At 32.8% G+C, this 18,724-nt stretch overlaps 1 protein-coding gene across 2 annotated transcripts in view; it reads right to left on the reverse strand.

Annotated features, from left to right (window-relative positions):
- The window catches only part of CEP152 (centrosomal protein 152), a 91,710-nt gene that overhangs the window by 19,541 nt on the left and 53,445 nt on the right, over positions 1 to 18,724 (reverse strand). Inside the window, exons 14-21 of one of the 2 annotated variants that reach the window (XM_051980605.1) lie at positions 14,667 to 14,795; positions 13,944 to 14,053; positions 13,251 to 13,379; positions 12,978 to 13,113; positions 9,306 to 9,497; positions 6,205 to 6,486; positions 4,009 to 4,140; positions 507 to 1,142 (exon numbers count right to left, since the gene is read on the reverse strand). In XM_051980605.1, coding sequence (XP_051836565.1) covers positions 507 to 1,142; positions 4,009 to 4,140; positions 6,205 to 6,486; positions 9,306 to 9,497; positions 12,978 to 13,113; positions 13,251 to 13,379; positions 13,944 to 14,053; positions 14,667 to 14,795 — 1,746 coding nt within the window. The remainder of the gene's footprint in view (positions 1 to 506; positions 1,143 to 4,008; positions 4,141 to 6,204; positions 6,487 to 9,305; positions 9,498 to 12,977; positions 13,114 to 13,250; positions 13,380 to 13,943; positions 14,054 to 14,666; positions 14,796 to 18,724) is intronic. The other variant, XM_051980606.1, reaches the window with a different exon arrangement.

Consider the following 18,724-nt stretch of genomic DNA (forward strand, 5'->3'; position numbering starts at 1 on the left):
AGATAATTTAAGTTTTCATTTAATGAAGATCTCGTAAAATCTAATATAAGCATATGTGTTTAAAAGTTTTAAAAAATTGAAAAGAGATTCAAGATAAATGTCACCCCTGAAAAGTTAGGCTACACGTTACACATTTTCTAGGGAAAAAATGACAGATGATTAACATCTGCATATAGTATTTGAAGAATTATATACAAGTAGAAATGGTCTAAAAGCTTTTTGAAGCTTATCTAAAGGATTGGAGAGTCTTATCTACCAACAAGAATTATATACAAGTAGAAATCCTTAGTAGACAAGACTCTTCAATCCTTTAGATAAGCTTCAAAAAGCTTTTAGACCATTATTAACAATGTTTGTCCTATCATTTTTATTAAACTCCAAATTCTAAATCACAATAAAGGAGAGACAGGAAAAAAAAAATATATATATATATATATATATATAATTTCTAAAGTCACCATTCTGAATCCTTAATAGCTAGCTATTTTTAGTTTCCTAGAACATACCGTTATCCATTCAGGATTACTCTTTTCTAGAAGTCGGTACAGTGTACCTCTGAAAGCCATCTGTATGCAGGCCCTTAGTTTTTCAAAATATTGGGTCTTTAGTCGTCTTGGAGAACAAGACTTGGTTTTCAAAAGATGTTTGTTTTCAATTCCACTAAGCTCTTCATAAATTTCCTCTACAAGAAGCTCAATATCAGTCAGAATATCCTCCTCATACTGATGAATCTCCATCTGGATATGCTTGCCTTCCTGAATTGTCCACTCTCTTTGCTTCTGTTCTAGACATGTCTGTAATTCAACATCTTTCTGAAGAATTAGTTCAGTTTTTTGTTTCATAAAATCTTCCTTCGCTGCTGCAAGCACCTCATTAATTTTATTTCGATGGTCATCTAAAAATTTCCTGTAGTCTTTCTCATTTTGTTCTTGAATTTTACGGATTTCTTCTTGTTTTTCTTTGTTCCATTCACTTCGGGACTGAGCCAACTTAGCTCGGACAATCACAGGGATTTCTTCCTCTTTTAATTCTAGTTCCCTCTGGAGAGAAAAAACTTTTGCTTCAAGTTCTTTGACATTTTCTTCAGTGTTTCCAAGCTCTGTCTTCCATTTCTCTTTAGCTTCCAAAATTGCAAGTGATATCTAAAGGATTTAAAATTTGACATTTAAATCATCTGTAAGCCTTTCCCCACTTTAAACTGCTCAACCAATTTATTTTAAGTCTGTGAATTTAAATAATATTGTTTGAATATGATGGAAAATATATACTTAAGAGATTGGCATCATTCAGAATGGTTAAAAAAAAAACTTGGAAAAGCTTACTGATGAAAAAGTGAAGTAAGCAGAACCAGAAAAACATCATATATACATCATACATACATAATAATAGTATGATAAAAAACTGTGAATGACTTAGTATTCTTTAGCAATGCAAAAATCCTATTTAGTCTAAAAGACTTATAATGAAAAATACTATTCATCTCTAGACAAAAAACTGATAGAATCTAAATGCAGATTAAAGCACATTTTTTCCTGTGGGTTTTTGGAGAACTATCTTTTCTTTTATAACATGGCTGACATGGAAATCTGCTCTACATGACTATTTGTATATAATCTCTATCAAATTGCTTGCCTTCTCAAGTAGGGAAAGGAAAGCATTTGGAACTCATAATTTTAAAAAAATGTCAATTATTTTTACATGTAATTGGGAAAAAAAATCAAAATTTTTTGGAGGAAAAAATATTTATATTATTGCAGAATGTTTACTATAGGTTTAAACTCTTTCCCCCAACTCACCAAAAATCTGTCATTTAAGAGAATAAATTATGCTCGCCCTTTAATAACATGTTAAAAATTAAAGTATGTAAAACTAAAAAAAAAAAAAATGTACAACATAAATTTTAGGAAAATCAACTGGTTAACGTCTTTTAAAAATGCAAGTTCAAAAATCCTTTTACTTCATAAATGAAATGAAGTATTCTAGTTAGGAACTACAAAACTGGATAGAAAAATAATATGCATATTTTATAACTACTTATTGGCAATAATAACTGGATTTTAAGGAAATTTTCTCTTTAAAGCAGAATAAGTTAGAATTGTACCAATCCAAAAAGCAACTTACCCACTTTTCACTTTTCTAATTTCCTTTAACAGAGAAGATTTAGGATAATTCTCTGACAAATGAGCATCTAATCTCCATTTGAAGATCTCAGGCAATTTAGAAACTCACTATTCTCTTGAATCAGCAACTATTGTTAGGAAATAACAAGCTTTGGCCCCTTTTGCTCTTATTTTTGTTTCTTGGGGCGCTAAACAAAAACATATCTAAATACTTTTCAGTGTGATAGTTCTTCAAATACCTGAGACAAGGCATCCTAATACCATTAACTCATCTTCTTCAGACTAAACATCTCCAATTCCTATAGCCACTCATTTTTTATCATCACTTAATCATCATTATCATCACCATTCTAACTCCTTTTAAAGTTTATTAACATCTATACTAAAATGTGAGAAAACCTGAACTGAACATGTAATTGTGCCCATGGTGGCATACAGTAAAACTATTTCTTTCTCCATTCTATTAATAATCCTATTAATAATATTAATAATCCTAATTAATAGTCAAAGCTCACATTAGCTATTTTTGGCAGCTAGATCATCATGTTGATTTCTACTGAATTTGGATTCCACTAATATCTCAAAATCTTTTTCATATGAACTACTGTTTGTGTTTCTCCCATTCGGTACTGGTTCAATTGATGCTTTAAATTCAAATACAGAATTTATATTTATTCCTGTCAAATTTCATTTTTATTAGCTAAAATGGCTAGCACTACTTAGGGGAATGGCAGTAGATTTCTAAACAATTTTGGAAAGGAAGAGGAAGTAACCAAAAACAGAATTGAAAAGGGTAAAATCAAATTAACAGTGGGAGAAAAAAAAAAAGTAAAATTCTCTATACTTAGAATAGGTATTGCCCTTTTTACATAAACATGACAGATTAAAACCCAAAACTGGGATACATAAATAGGAACAAAAAACCCAAAAATCTTTCTAGTCAATAGCAAGCAAAACCTTATTAGTGAAGCCTAGAATTAAGCCCCTGACTGTCAGAAAAATATAATGATCCTACAAGAATTCTACTAACATTTAAAAAAATTTGGTATTCAGTTGCTTCAGTTGTGTCCAGCTATTTGTGATCCCATGTGGAATTTTCTTTCTTTTTTTTTTTTTTTTTAAATTAAAGCTTTTTATTTTTCAAAACATGTGCATGGACAAATATTCATATTCTCATCATTGAGAAAACTCAAGAAAATGGAGTTTTCTTGGCAAAGATACCAGAATGCTTTGCCATTTCCTTCTCCAGTTCTTTTTATAGATGAGGAAATGGGCAAAGAGAGTTAAGTAGTTTGTCCAGGGTATATAGTCTGCTAAGTATCTAAGGCTGGATTTAAATTCAAATCTTTCTGACTTCAGGCCTGGCACTCTTTCTACCGATTGCCACCTAGCTGTCCCTCCCCTCAACATTTATCACAATCATTAATGATAACAGATTAATTTACATAGTACTTCATAGTTCCATAGTACTTTTATGTTTATGAATTTTTTTGATTCTTAATAACCCTGTGAAATAGGCAATGTAATGAAAAACTTTGGAAGATAAGGATATTAAAAGACCCCAAAGAAATTGGCTTTTTAATCACTGGAAAGAAGGTAGCTATAAACAACTAAGCTGAAAATATTCTAATATATAAAGGTATATTTTATGAATGACAAGAAGTAGCTGTTTTTTAGCTCTTTCTGAAAAGAGAAAATCAGATTCAACTGCAACAAATTAGATTTAATTCAGTAGTTAGGAAGATATTCCTCCTCATGAAGTCTGGGAAATACTGGAATGAATCATTAGACAAGAATATGACAGGTCTTTCTTGTTTAGCCATTCTCTTGATAGAAAAAAGCAGAAGACTCCCCTCAAGCTCTCTTAGTAATATAGGGTAGTTAGTACCTTTTTGGCCATGGAAACCTCATGTTCTGCCTCCCATTTCATCTGTTCAGCCTTTAAGTTGGCTCTGTATTCTGCAAGCTCAGGAAGTTCTTGCAGCCATCGGGAACGAGCATTTAACACAGCTACTTCTACCTGCAAGGCAATATAAAACAAACATATAAAGTGAAATCCCTTCAACCAATAGAGTAGACTAACTCGTTATCACAATGATCCAAGGGAATCTTTTAAAAAAGTATGAGAGCCAAAGTTAATAAGAGATGGCTTTCTGTGAAGGGGAGAAAAGGATGTATTGGTAAATAAATATAAAAACTAAATATGTCAATAAACAATTTTTAAAATCAAAGAAACATTAAAAATAGAGAACCTGTTAATATCTACAGGTATCATTACTTATTATATAATGATCCTCACAACTGGATGAGAATATGAGCAGAGGACTAGGAAAATTTTCAATTTTGTTGAGCTCAAATATTTATAAAGCACTTACTCTTATACTGTGCTAGAGATACAACAAAGCATTGCCACAAAAAAGTTTACATTCTGCTGAAGTTCAATATATAAAGAAAGATAAGAATGATCTGACATAATTTTAGGAGAATAACACTAACAACTTTATTGGGGATAAACAAAGGAAGTAGAATCAGGAGAGGTTCAGAGGAAGTGGTACATGAAATGAGAAGAATAAAGATAAAAATTCTGAGAGCTGATTTCAGGCACATGGATGAAGAATACACTAAGGCAGAAGATGAATTGTAGAATTCAGAGAAAAGTTAGTAGTCCAATATGGATGAAATTTCATTCATTCATTCTGCCAAGGCAATTGGGGTTAAGTGACTTGCCCAGGGTCACACAGCTAGAAAGTGTTAAGTGTCTGAGACCATATTTGAACTCAGGTCCTTCTGACTTCAGGGCCGTGCTCTATTCACTGCACCACCTAACTGCTCCAATATGGATGAAATTCAATACAAGAATGGGAGTAACATAAAAACATACTAGAACCATATTGTGAAAGGCTTTGAATGCTAGACTAAGAAATGTATACCCTATACCAGAATGAACAGGAAGCCACTGAATGTTTCTGAGCAGGCAGAGTGTCTTAGGGAAGATTATTTTTGCAACTATGTAGAAGATAAATCAGAGATAATGAGAATAATCCTAATGCTATTAAACAAGAGTTAAGAAGTGTTGGAAACCTAAATATAAGAATTTTTATGGAGCAAAAGACAAAAATACAAAGAAATACTATCTAACAGATTCAACAGGACTTGACCAGTGATTTTTATGGGAAGAGGAGAAGAGAGAAGGTGGTCAGGGAATGCAAAGAGAAAAGAGTAAAGGACAATTCAAGGATTATGAAACGGAATGATTGGAAAGATAAGTGTTTCCTTTAACAAAGATAAGGGTGACAATTCTATTCTGAACACATTAAATCCAAACTACCAATGGAATTATACTGCTAGAGATTTCTGGAAAGCAGTAAGATATAGAATTTAGGAGCTAGATATAGAGATTTGGAATCTGTGTGATGAAAACTAAATTCATGAGAGCAAATAAGACCAGCAAGGGAAGCAGAGGGTGAGAAGAGGAAAGGATACTGCATAGACTCCTGGAGTGAATACACACCTTCAGGCTATGCATAATACTACAAAGAACAGAATAGTCATACAAGTAGGAACCAAGTAACAGCAAAGGTATCCCTTTGCTATGGGATGCCAAGAAAGGAAAGAGAGAGTTAATTGATATAAAAAACTGTAATGAGGTTAAGAAGGATGACGTCCATTTTAAGGAAAGGACATCAAATTTAACAATTAACGGGATGAAGACATTCTTCTACCAAGGAAAACTGGTAACTTCTCTACAATTTACAGTCTCAAGAGTTAAGTGAGGGATTAAGTGATCTGCACAGGACATGTTGAGTATGTGTAGAAGATAAGGACTTGAGACCAAGTCTTCAGGATTCTGTCCATTCACACCATGCTGCCTCCACAATAAGCATCTATTAAGGATCTGATACATCACTCATTGGTTTTTAATGAATCATAAAAACAATTTCGTAACAAATAGTTAAAAGCAGTCAGAAACCATATAATACTATTTTATCCTAGAAGCAGACCACAAAGTAGTCCCAACATTAAATTAAAAGTTCACAAGAGGTGAACGAAGTTCAACGAAGAACTTTTATCATCTGCTTATTACCTGTTTGGTAATATTTTCATGGTATTGGATCTCCATCTCTTTTTCATGTTTTTTCAGAGCCTCTTTAATAGCTGTTTCCTTCTCTTGCAATACATCTTGCTGAATCTTCAACTGCTGCTCTTCAATCATTGCTTCCATCTCTTTCTTGGAAATTACATCTGGGGTGATTATTTGGTCAGTCTGGATGCCACAATCAAAAGTCTTCTTTTTCATTTCTTTTATAGTTTGATCCAGTTTAAACCGCCACTCCCTTTCTAACTGCTGAATAACTTTGTCTTTGATCTATGTTTTTGAAAGAAAAATTTTAGAAAAGAAAAATCTTCAAATAAGTAAAAGCCAGAGTTGATTTTTGTCAGCCAAAGGAACAACCACAGCTAATACATTTGAAAACCATTCTAGACAATGATTACACATGGGTTAGGAATTTAACCAATGAAGATATAATTTTAGAAACATTCTAAAAATTATTCTTTGACTTTATCTTGCTCCTAAAATCCACAGCTTTAATGGGACACCAGACAATTATAATCATTCCATCTTTGGTAGGTGACACTTCATAAATGTCATCTACCAATATGATAGATGACATACCTACCATGCAAATTACTAATCTAATGAGCTCTCTTGGATGAGTTTTACCTAGGAGTTCACTTATGTATGTTCCAACAATTCAAGTGATGAAACTACTTGAACTTGGCAGGTTGGCCCTTGATAACAAACTGAGTGTATTACAGAGGTTTCTGGTTTCTACTCTTAGCCCTTTCAGTTTAGTGACTGTAAAACTGCTAGTTTGTGCCCTGCTAGCATAGCCTTCAAGAACCTAAGTTATCTCCAAATCACATTGAAACTTCAACATAGGACTTTAATGGACAATGACTAATTTATGATAAAGAGACCTCAGATCCCATATCTAATCCAATCCCCCCCAATCTCACAGATGTATATACCTGAGGTTAGAGGGAGGCAGTACTACCCCTCCCCCTCCTCACCCCCCACCAGGATTACACGGATCACTGGTAGCAAAGAAGGAAATAAAAACCATCTCGTGGCTGAGGCCAGTGCTGTTTCTATCAGAATAGAATTTGTATAAGACTCTTACTACTGTGCCCTTTTTATACTCAAGGATAATTCAAGCTTCTGGAAAGCTGTTACACTAATATTGCAAAGGTGCATAAAAATATGTGGAAATATTTTCTTGTGAATATTTTCTTGTGCTTATTATGAGCTACAAAAGGATTCTTTTCACATTTGTTGGTTAATGTGGAATTCCACCAGTGAGTAGTAGATATGCTTCACCAAACATCCAAAGGGGCTCATTAGGGTAAAGAAAAGTGCCTTGTTATAAAACTGCTGCACTTAGAATAATATGGTCGAGTGATAATGACTTCATTAAGGCCAATTCTAAGCAAAACTGATCCTAGTCTATTCCAGTCCCTGAATCTACTCCCCCCCCTCCCCTCCCCCCCGCCTTTCCCCTTTATACCTCTCACTTAGTTTTTGCTCAAATTTAGGACCTTTGCTGACCTAACTGACTAAAATCCTACTGCCTTTTTTAAGGTGAAATTAATTAATCTCACAAACTAAAGTGATAATGGGAAGAAAGATAATATTGTTATTTTAATAGGGTCCTTTAATATCTCAAAAGAGTGATTAATGGTAGTAATTTCAGATGCCAGCATCAGGATGGATGATGGTACAGAGATGGGAAGAGATGAGGCTTTTCTGCCTCTCAAGGCATATCATGTAGGTCTATATTACCATTTAGAGATGGTCTTAACTCCTTTTAAAAAGAATTGTTGGATTTAGAATCCTTTCTCCAGTGCCTTTCCATTATCTACAATAGTGGTGTCAAACAAACTGGGACTACTAAACCATATATGAGATCCTTGGGTCAGCAAATTGACTTAGAAAATCACATTTTAACATTATGTTCTATTGTATTTTTGTTAGAATTTCCCAATTATATTTTAATTTGGTTCCAGCTGCACTTGGGAATTTGGGGCTACATAAGAAATACTTCTGATCTACAGAATAAAGCCTAAACTTCTTTACCTAGCATTCAAATTCCTTCCTACCATTTGACCCCAACCAATAAAATGCCTTATGGCACTTTATATTGCAGTCAAATGGAAGTACTTGCTGTTCTCTTATTACACTCTGTGAATCTCCATCTTTGTGTGTTTGTTCTACTTAAGTTGTTTCCTACACTTAAAAAGCTCTTTCTTCTACATACCTCCCCTGACCCCCAGCTTACTCATCCAATTCTTTTTCTTCCTTTCAAGGCACAATTAAAATACTATCTTTATAAAGATTTTTTTTTTTGTAGTTCTTCTCTCCTTAGTCTCATTCCTAGACAGAAATATTTTTATCTTCTGTTCATAGCCTTTTTTCCACTTCTCTTTTGACATTTAATATTACTATACGATATCACAATTATTATGTATCTATCTTATATCAGATTTTTTAAAGCTTTAGTAAAGAATGGACTGTGAAATTTTCTTCCTAGTATTTACATTTTCCCCTAGCAATGGATGCTCAAAAATATGTGCTGAAGGAAGAAAGAGTTTAAGATAGCATAACTTCATTCCTGTCTTCTAGGAAACAACTTAGAATTACATGATCCTATACTTATTCCTCAACCTAACTACTGAGGCTTTTTACTTTTGAGTTTTCCTAGTCATTGTATTTTCTATCACAAATTCTATCAATATTTTTATCAAAATATTCAATATTGAGTATGAATTATGAATATCAGTCTAGAATAATCAGAAGTATTTCGTGTGACAAAACTAGGCTGCTGATTCAGGTTCAATGGTCTAAAGAGGGTTAAGTATAGCCTCGCAGTTATCAAAGTGAGTAGAAGAAAAGGTCAAAATAAGACTAATGGGATTAAATAATATAATAATTATCATAGTCCTCTATTTGACTCTCTAAACTATATGAGTTATCCTAGCTCTAAGAATTAAATTTAGTAAGAAGCTGAATATTTATACACTTGGCAAACAATGTCCCATGTCTGTTTTAGGAAGGTTAGTCTAAATAGATCATTCAATAGCACACATATGAATATAGCAACTGAAGAGATATATTAAAGCCCACACCTCTTTCTGTTCGTTCTCCCACTGTGTTTTGGCTAAGATAACTTCATTTTCAATTTGCTGTTTAATATCAGTTTCTTTTTCTTTCAGCCACTGGCTCTTTGCCGTTGTAATGGTACATTTGAGTTTTTCTTCAAGTTCTACCTTGATTTTGTTTAGATTCTCCTCCTTTTCTTCTAAAAGCTGTTTCTTGAGCTAAGCAAAATTCAAGTAAATAACTCAATCCAATATTCTTATTATGTAGGTTAAACTTATTAAGCTAACTGTATTCAGAACATAATGGCACTAGAGGGTTATAATTTGCACATATTCTAATTTACTTATCCTAAATCTTGAAAAGTCTGTTGTCACTGCAAACATCTGTAGGGCAAAATTTTAGATTACTATGTTAAAAGAGAAATATTCAACTCTCTATGTAAATTGTATGTGTGCAGAGAAGACTTACAAAATTTAAAAAAAAGTTTATAAGATAAATAATTTTTGATGGCCCAGCATGTTTGTTATTGTTGATTAGGTTCTAACAACCTTATAGTCACTGTATTTACTCAAAGAATCAACTCTTTCCTTCTTTATGTCTTCCCTCTTCCCAGAATAATTTCTGTTTTGTATTTTCACACTCAACTAAAACAAGATTCGAAAAGACCCAAGGAAATTTGGTTATTTTAGTTATTTCTCAAAAGCAGAATTCTAGAAAAGAATAGCCCAGGGATGAAACTACAAAGACACTTACGTTTCTTCTTTTAAAAAAAAAAAAAAGATCATTAAGTGAGAGAAAATATAAAAAGGAGGCAAAAATAAGTAAAGAAGTATGCTCCATAAAATATATGACACCATGGACTTTACTTATACTGCTAGTAAAAAAGAAGAAAGGAGAGCTGAGCTGTAGATGCACCTGTACAAACTTTACTAAATATCCTTTATTATTTTTACCAGGAAAATTCATTCAGAAAAAGTTCAACAAAATACAATACCATGACCCAGGATTTTGGAAGTTGGTAAAGGGTGGGACTATCTCCTTGCCAAAACTAAGTATATCTTATATATACTTATGACAAAATAATATTTTCAATCACTTTTCTGATCATAATGTTCTTTTTAAAAAAACTCCTTTCTTTCATGGTTGAATAAGTCAAAGTTTGAACCATGTTATAACACTGAAAGCTCTCAATATTCTGCCCCAAGCTTTGTGTATTGCCTTTGGTCCTTTTTCCTTTTATATATGCTATCCTAGAGCCTCAATAGACTAGCCATAATTTTCCTTCTTTCTTTCTTTCTTTCTTTCTTTTTTTTTTTTGCTGAGGCAGTTGGGGTTAAGTGACTTGCCAAGGGTCACACAGCTAGGAAGTGTTAAGTGTCTGAGGTCACATTTGAACTCAGGTCCTCCTGACTTCAGAGCTGGTGCTCTATCCACTGCACTACCTAGCTGCCCCCATAATTTTCCAAACATGCTTTACATTTTTTGTTGCTCTTTTCCTCTGCAAGTCTCCTCATTCCCTACTCTTTTTCTTCATCAGAAGCCTACCTATTATTCAACCCCAAGTTCAAATTTCGTTTTCTATGAAAACTTTCCTAATCTCCATCATTCTCTTCCAATGTTAATTCTTTTCCTTAAACTTCCAAAGCACTTTTGGTATCTTTTATATCACTCACTATAATTGTGCCTTAAGAGTTTCATATATTGTATCCTCCAAGATAATTTTAAAAACTTTAAAATTAATTTTTTTTCAATTACCACCAATGTATTATTTTTCCTCCCACTTCTCCCTGGGAGATATTTTTCTTTCTTTTAAGAAGTACTTCTCCCTACTTCTTAAAAGAAAGAAAAATATCTTTGTCACAAATATACATAATCATGTAAAACAAATTCTTATGCTGGCCATGTCCAAAAATTTATTTTTTAGTATGCATATTTAGTCCAATCTTTCTTTCAGTCCAGGGATTAACAATCTTCATTATCAATCCTCTGGGATTATCATTAGTGAGTTTTAAACCCTTGAAATGGAAGTTGTGTTTTACTCAACTTCATTTTACCTACAAGGCTTTTCAGTTAAAGGCACTCAAAATGAATCAAGCTACTAACTCTTAAAAACTGGAAATGTTATTTATAGCAAAACATAACTACAAGAAGCTGCCTACTAAGTTCTTTACTAGCCACTGAAATTAATTAAATTGGAGATTTGCCTATGATTTTTAAAAAAACATTCATACTATTATTTGAGTAGAAGATGTATGTGCAAATACACAGTCTATCAAATGTTCCTTATTAGGACCCACTGAAAGACCAAATTTTATAATCAATTAGATGCTCTCCCTCTTCTTCCAACAAACAAACAAAAAAAAAGTTGCTGGAAAAGAACTGATTAAAAAAAAAATCACTGTACATTTGACAATTGTTATTACTCCCCAAAATTAACAAACTAGAAATCACCTTCCCATTTTAATATCTAAAACAGATCCAAAAGTTTGAGTCCCTAGTTTTCAAGTGGCTTAAGATATCAATTCTAACTTTCAAAGACCAACATAAAATTAAAATAAGTTAAATTTGGAAGTTACTTGTTTACCCTACATTATACACAAATTATGTTCTTCACTATTCATCTTTAAAAGAAATCAAAATACAAACCAAAATTTCTAATTTGCTCATTAGACATTCTTTTTAAAGTTGCCATACCAATGATCTACCTTAATATAGCTTCATATGCTAGAAATCCCTCCAGATGGCATTTATTCAAACCTTCAACAAAATTCCTAATTCTTTCATGCGTCCCCAAAGTGAACTTTGCAGGCTGGTTCAAAAATGCAAGGAAGCAAAAGACTGACTTTTTTTTCAGCTATTGTAAAGAGGAGAAAAGGGGATGTCATTTCACTGGATGAATTTACTACTTGAAACTAACCAAGAACAACTCAAGAACAATGTTAATAGGAGAGTTATTGCACTTCTACTAACAGTTTGGATAAAAAAGCTGATATAATAAAAGCTCTAGGCCAGGATAATTCAAGTCAGGAGTGGAAAGGAAGAGAATAGGAGAACAGATTGTAAAAAGGCTTTCTGAAAGAGATGAATACTTTACTATTGCTTCCTTTTTCCCCAAAAATTTCTGTTCATAATTCTTATCATATCTACTGATAAGAGCCTGGGTTTATACCTACTTTCTCCCCTCTCACTTAAGTAGAAAAAAAAAATCAGGGTCAGAGGGTAGAATATTTCAAAAGCCTCTAAAAATGGTTTTTATGCAATGGCAAGAAAAAGTAGGTAGGAGTTCTAGATGGTCTACTGAATGGATCAAAGTAATAGTCCATAAAGTCTTTTGATCTGAAATACCCATGGTCAGAAAAATCTGAGAACCACTACTGAAGTATTTTTGAGACTTTTTCTCCCTACCAAACCCCCCCCCACCCCACCCCCCCCCAAAAAAAAAAAAAAACTTGTATAAAAGGATAATTCTATTTAATAGGCAGACCCAATTTTCTATTGATGGTTTAATGAATTTAATGTTTTACTTTCAATATCCTGTTGAAATACAGATAATTAAAGTTCAGCAGGCAACAAATGAGCTCTACATATACTTTCCCTTTCTCATGGGAAAGTAGGAATATTAAAGTTTTGAATAAAAGTACTCTTGAATTTTTGTAATGAGAACTATGATCAAAACACAGCATTAATTTGTACCATACCATCTCTTCCTTAGTCTGCTGCTCTTTCTCAATAGATTTCCTTATGGTGGCCTCCAGGTTATCTTTTTCTTTGCAAACTGCCAGGTAACATTCTTGTACGGCTGCCATCTCTTTATTCACCTTATCTAAGTCAGTTCTTAATATACAAATAGACAAAATAGAAAATGTTTCATTCATAAAAAATCAATTGTGATATTTCTTTTTATCTTCATTTGTTAATTACCTAGACAGCTTTGGTGTATAGATTAATAAGCAATTTTTTGTTTTCCTTACCTAAGTTGCAAACGATTTGATTCGTAAACTTCAAAAAGTTGTTGTTTTTCTAGAGCATGCTTTGCTAAAAGGCTCTCCCGAATTTGGTTCTTCATAGCCTCATGGTGTTGTTGAAAAGTTCTTTCACACCTAGCAATGAAATGTAAATTCCTAGATTTTTTTTTTTTAAATATTGTTATTTTCTTTTTGCCACCTTTACCCTCTAACATAAGCTAATTACAACTAAGGGATGATCTATTTTTCTTTCATTAAAATTACAAGCAATAAAAAAGGAATAGATTAGAAATCAGAAGACCTATATTTCAGTCCTATTTCTGCCACCTAATTGTAACATTATACAAATGTAGGGGGATTATTGAAATAATCAAATTGTTTCTAAAGGAAAATGTATGGGAAATTCCAACTGGAAATGTCAGTAACACATCTTTTGTGTGATATTAACAACCACCACAGTCTTATATTTCCCACAAATACAGAAGAGAGAGGAGCATGGGGCTTTAGTGAAGAGTTTTACTCGCTGGGATCTAAGAAGGAAGGGGTAACATTAATTTAAAAAATGGAATGCATTCTTTTACTGCCATGGTCATTTGCACATAAAGATTGCGAAGATGAATATAAGGCCTATCCATTCAATCTTTTAACCAAAATAGTCTGAAATGGAAAACAGCTCTCAGGTCCCTAAAGTACATTTACCTATCCACTGTTTCTTGTTTATCATGGTCAAAATCTTGTACCATTTGTCTCATTTGACTACATAAATCCCGGTTTGTATTTTTCAATTTTTCTTCAGTTGCTTTAAGTTCCTGGATGCAAAAGAAAAAGCACTTTGGTAAAAGGCATTTAACTCCATATTCCATTTTGTTCCCATTTCTGTATTCTTTACCCTTCACTTATCCTTAATAAAACGCCATCCAAATAATGAATTATCTCTCTGTACACCTTGTTAAGATGTACTATGGTTATCTATATACATGCTATTATTTCTCAATATAAGCTCTATGAGGGCAGGGAAATGTTTTCTCCAAACTCTGTTATCATTTAAGACCTAGCAAAATAATTATTCTATATTCAGTAGCTATTTAATACGTTTGCTGATTTGAATTGAGGTTTGCAAGACAAACTATTTCTGAGGCACACAGATAATCCTGTTAATAGTAGCACTTCAAAAACTTGCATTTAATTTAGATTTATGTTGAAGTATTTAATCAGAACATTTTGGCTAATCCACTAAAGAGATGGGAAGTTGGAATTAAATTTAATTATGTCCATATAAATTTATAAATTAGTTCCTCAGTCAGATAGTAAGGGAAGATAACTACAGTTCATAATCCCTCTCTTATAATCCTAAATGTTATCATTAAATTCAGTTCTTTCTTATCTGAAACTTTTAAAGACATATCAAAAGATCAAAATCACCTTATTTTGCTGTTGTAAAGTAAGAATTTCATTTTTAAGTCGTAGAACATCTTCTTTGACTACTTTATCACAAACAGAAGACTCAGATCGTAGTCGATTAGGTGATTTTTCCACATTGTTTGTTTTAGTCTAAAAACAGACCATCATAACATGATGTTAGATCTGTGAAGCATGATCAACCCCCTTTCCCACCTTGTCATCCTGTTCCAGTCCACCCCTCTCCCTGTTTTCCTTCTCTATTTCATCCCTTTCTCTCTCTGAATTCATAAGTAAAAAAACAAAGGTAAGGTAAGAGTCTTAATCTTATTCCTAATGGAGAAGGTAAACCTTGGAGTTCAATCACTTTCACCAGTTGGTGAAACTGAAGGTACTTCCTCTTTGATTGCTCTGTTTCTGTATGCTTACTTTGGCAGCACCTACACTAAGAAAGGGTAACAAAAGATGCTCTAAGATCCAGGAAACTGACAGTGTTTCCTAAAAGAAACTAAAAAGAGTTTGTAAATAGTCCCTATGTCTCATTAAACAATCTTTAATGCAGTGCTGATATCTATAGGTGAAGGGGGTTGCTGGAGGGAATGGAAACAAAGGACAAATATGAGAAACCTTATACATCGTCCAACTGAAGAAAACGGAAGACTGAAACTTAGTCTCTTATAATCAACATCATCTTGGTTATGAATTTAAGAGGCTGTATGAAATAAGACAAAAGGATTGACACTTATGCTATGATGCTTATTTCTAGTAAGTAATAACTGATAATGTAATCACACAGACAAAACTAATTTTGCTTCTCAAGTGAGGAAAATAAGCTAAAGTTTCAGTAGCACTGGGACATAAGAATATAAAAGTTCCAAGCATTAATTTCAATTAAGAAGGAATAATAATAAGCTAAAATTCAAATATCAAATTGATGTCAGAATAAGCAAATTGAAGAATAAACATTTAGATAGAAAACAGACTGAAAGTTTATACATCTTATTAATATTTTTTCTTTATTAATATTTTTCTTTATGTCCTCTACTAATATCCTACTCTAATGTAACATATGCAATACATGCACTATCAAGCTGGAATAACTGAGTATGAGTCAGTTAGTTGTTGTTCATCTGAAAAATCAATTCCTCTTTCCTTTTTTTAATCAGATTTACTAAGGGTTTGTCTATTTTGTTGGTTTTTTCATAGAACCAACTCTTAGTTTTATTAATTAATTCAATAGTTTTTTTACTTTCAATTTTATTGATCTCTCCTTTTATTTTTTGAATTTCAAGTTTAGTGTTTGATTGGGGGTTTTTAATTTGTTCCTTTTCTAGCATTTTTAGTTGCAAGCCCAATTCATTGACCTTCTCTTTCTCTATTTTATACAAATAGGCCTCTAGAGATATGAGATTTCCCCTTATTACCACTTTGGCTGCATCCCATACATTTTGGTATGATGTCTCATTATTATCATTTTCTTGGATGAAGTTATTAATTATGTCTATAATTTGCTGTTTCACCCAATCATTCTTTAGTATGAGATTATTTAGTTTCCAATTATGTTTTGGTCTACTTTCCTGTGGCTTTTTATTGAATGTAATTTTCAATGCATCATGGTCTGAAAAGGATGCATTCACTATTTCTGCCTTACTGCATTTGAGTTTGAGGTTTTTATGTCCTAATATATGGTCAATTTTTGTATAAGTTCCATGAACTGCTGAAAAGAAGGTGTACTCCTTTCTGTCCCCATTACATTTTCTCCAGAGATCTATTATATCTAATTTTTCTAGTATTCTATTTATCTCTTTGACTTCTTTCTTATTTATTTTGTGGTTTGATTTATCTAATTCTGAGAGTGCAAGGTTGAGATCTCCCACTATTATAGTTTTACTGTCTATTTCTTCTTGCAGCTCTCTTAATTTCTCTTTTAAGAATTTAGATGCTACACTACTTGGTGCATATATGTTTAACATAGATACTTCTTCATTATTCATTCTACCCTTTAGCAAGATATAGTGCCCTTCCTTATCTCTTTTGATTAGATCAATTTTTGCTTTAGCTTGATCTGAGATCAGGATGGCTACCCCTGATTTTTTGGCTTCACCTGAAGCATAGTAGGTTTTGCTCCAACCTTTTACCTTTAACCTGCATGTATCACCCTGCTTCAGGTGTATTTCCTGTATACAACATATTGTAGGATTCTGGCTTTTAATCCATTCTGCTAACCGCTTTCTCTTTATAGAGGAGTTTACCCCGTTCACATTTATGGTTAAAATGACCAATTCTGTATTACTTGCCATCTTGTTAACCCCGGTTTATGCTTTTCTCCCTTCTTACTCCCTTACCCCCCTTCCCAGTATTAAGCTTGTGAGCTCCACTTGCTTCTCACAGCCCTCCCTTTATCTGAAAAATCAATTCAAATGAGGAGAGGGTTTACTACTAAGAAAGTTGGTCACAAAGTAACCTTTTATTTTTGGTTTTTTTCTCAACATGTGATTAAAACTGTTCAAAGAGGCATGTCTAAAGAGAGTTACATTCATAGTTACATCCACTAAAATAAAAATGTTTGAAACACACACCACCCCCTACAGAAAATCTCTATAAACATATGCATATGGATGTATATATAATTTTAAACTATAAATCTTTACACAAACTCTTAAGGTTCATTACACCTCTATGAAGTAGGGCATTAATACAATTATTATTATGAACATTTTACAGAAAAGGAAATTGAGGTTTACAGATATTAAAGAACTTCCCCCCAAGATTATAAGAGCCTAGAGAATTCAGGTTTTCTGATTTCTAGCTGCCAACAGCTATAATTTCTATACCAACAGACAGAACACTGGGTCTAGATTCAAGAAGACCTGAGTTCAAATCAGTCTCAGCTATTTACTAGGGTAACCCTGGGAAAACTAAACCTGCCTGTGAGGATAAATTGAAATAATATTTTTTAAAGTTTAGTAGCACATAGTAGGCACTATATAAATGGTAGCTTCCATTGGATAAAAAGTTAGGGTCTATAAACTTTGTTTTTAAAAATATCTTGATTACTAGATTCCAATATAATTAATTTCCTTTGTGATCCTATATATTTTATTTTATACATTTTAAAACATTGGAAGTGGTGTAAAGGTTTCACCAGATTACCCAAAAGGATCCATGATACACACAAAAAATGTTCAGAATTTCTGGATTAAGCCCCTGCTCTTACTCATTTTTAGAAATAAAAATAACCACATGACTGAATAGAGTATTTTTCTTTTAGTCATTGTATTATCCTTTATTCTATATTCCATTTTTTTCCTGAAGCATTCAGTGTGTCAGTAATGAAGAGCACCCCCTTGTGGTAACTCCTTAAAATTCTAGCTAAAGGCCCAAGAATATTTCACAGCTCAAATATTAAACCTATAATAGCAAATGGCAGAAATGTCATAATGGTGAATAGACACACTTTGATAAATGTTGTTCTGTTTATTATAACCTGACCGGACATCTATGTCACTACCGAGTAGGCATAAGTTAATGAGTGCTAATATGTATACGAATTGAAAGAAAGTATGATCTAATTGAAGGAATAGCAGGTTTGGGACCTGCAAGACTTGTGTCTTAATTTAAGCCCCATCATGCATTATAAGACTCTGAGCAAGTAACATCCTCTTTGGGATAAGTTTGCTTTACCTAAATGGGATACTAAGTGGGATAATACTACAGTGTTGTCCCAAAAATCTTACTGAATTTCTAAGCTCTTTGTTCAACAATGGAATGTAACAGTACAGATTTGGCAACAACAAGCTTTAACTCTTAAAATATGCCTTAACCCACAGAGGAAGAAATTCAACCACATAAGGACTACCAGCAAGCCTTTTAACTATCTGGAGCCTCTGTTTCTTCATCTGAAAAGTGAACTAAACAAAATGATCATGAAGGTCTTTTTATAGTTTGAAATGCTATTATGACACTGCTGAGAACTTTCTCAACAGGTGAAACTAGAGAAACACAAGATTTCAAGGATACCATTAACATCATAGTCAAGAAAAATTTCAATTCAAATATTTATTAATCACCTGCTATCTTCA

The sequence above is a fragment of the Antechinus flavipes genome, chromosome 2 (assembly GCF_016432865.1).
Source record: "Antechinus flavipes isolate AdamAnt ecotype Samford, QLD, Australia chromosome 2, AdamAnt_v2, whole genome shotgun sequence".
In the NCBI taxonomy this organism is placed as follows: Eukaryota; Metazoa; Chordata; class Mammalia; order Dasyuromorphia; family Dasyuridae; genus Antechinus; species Antechinus flavipes.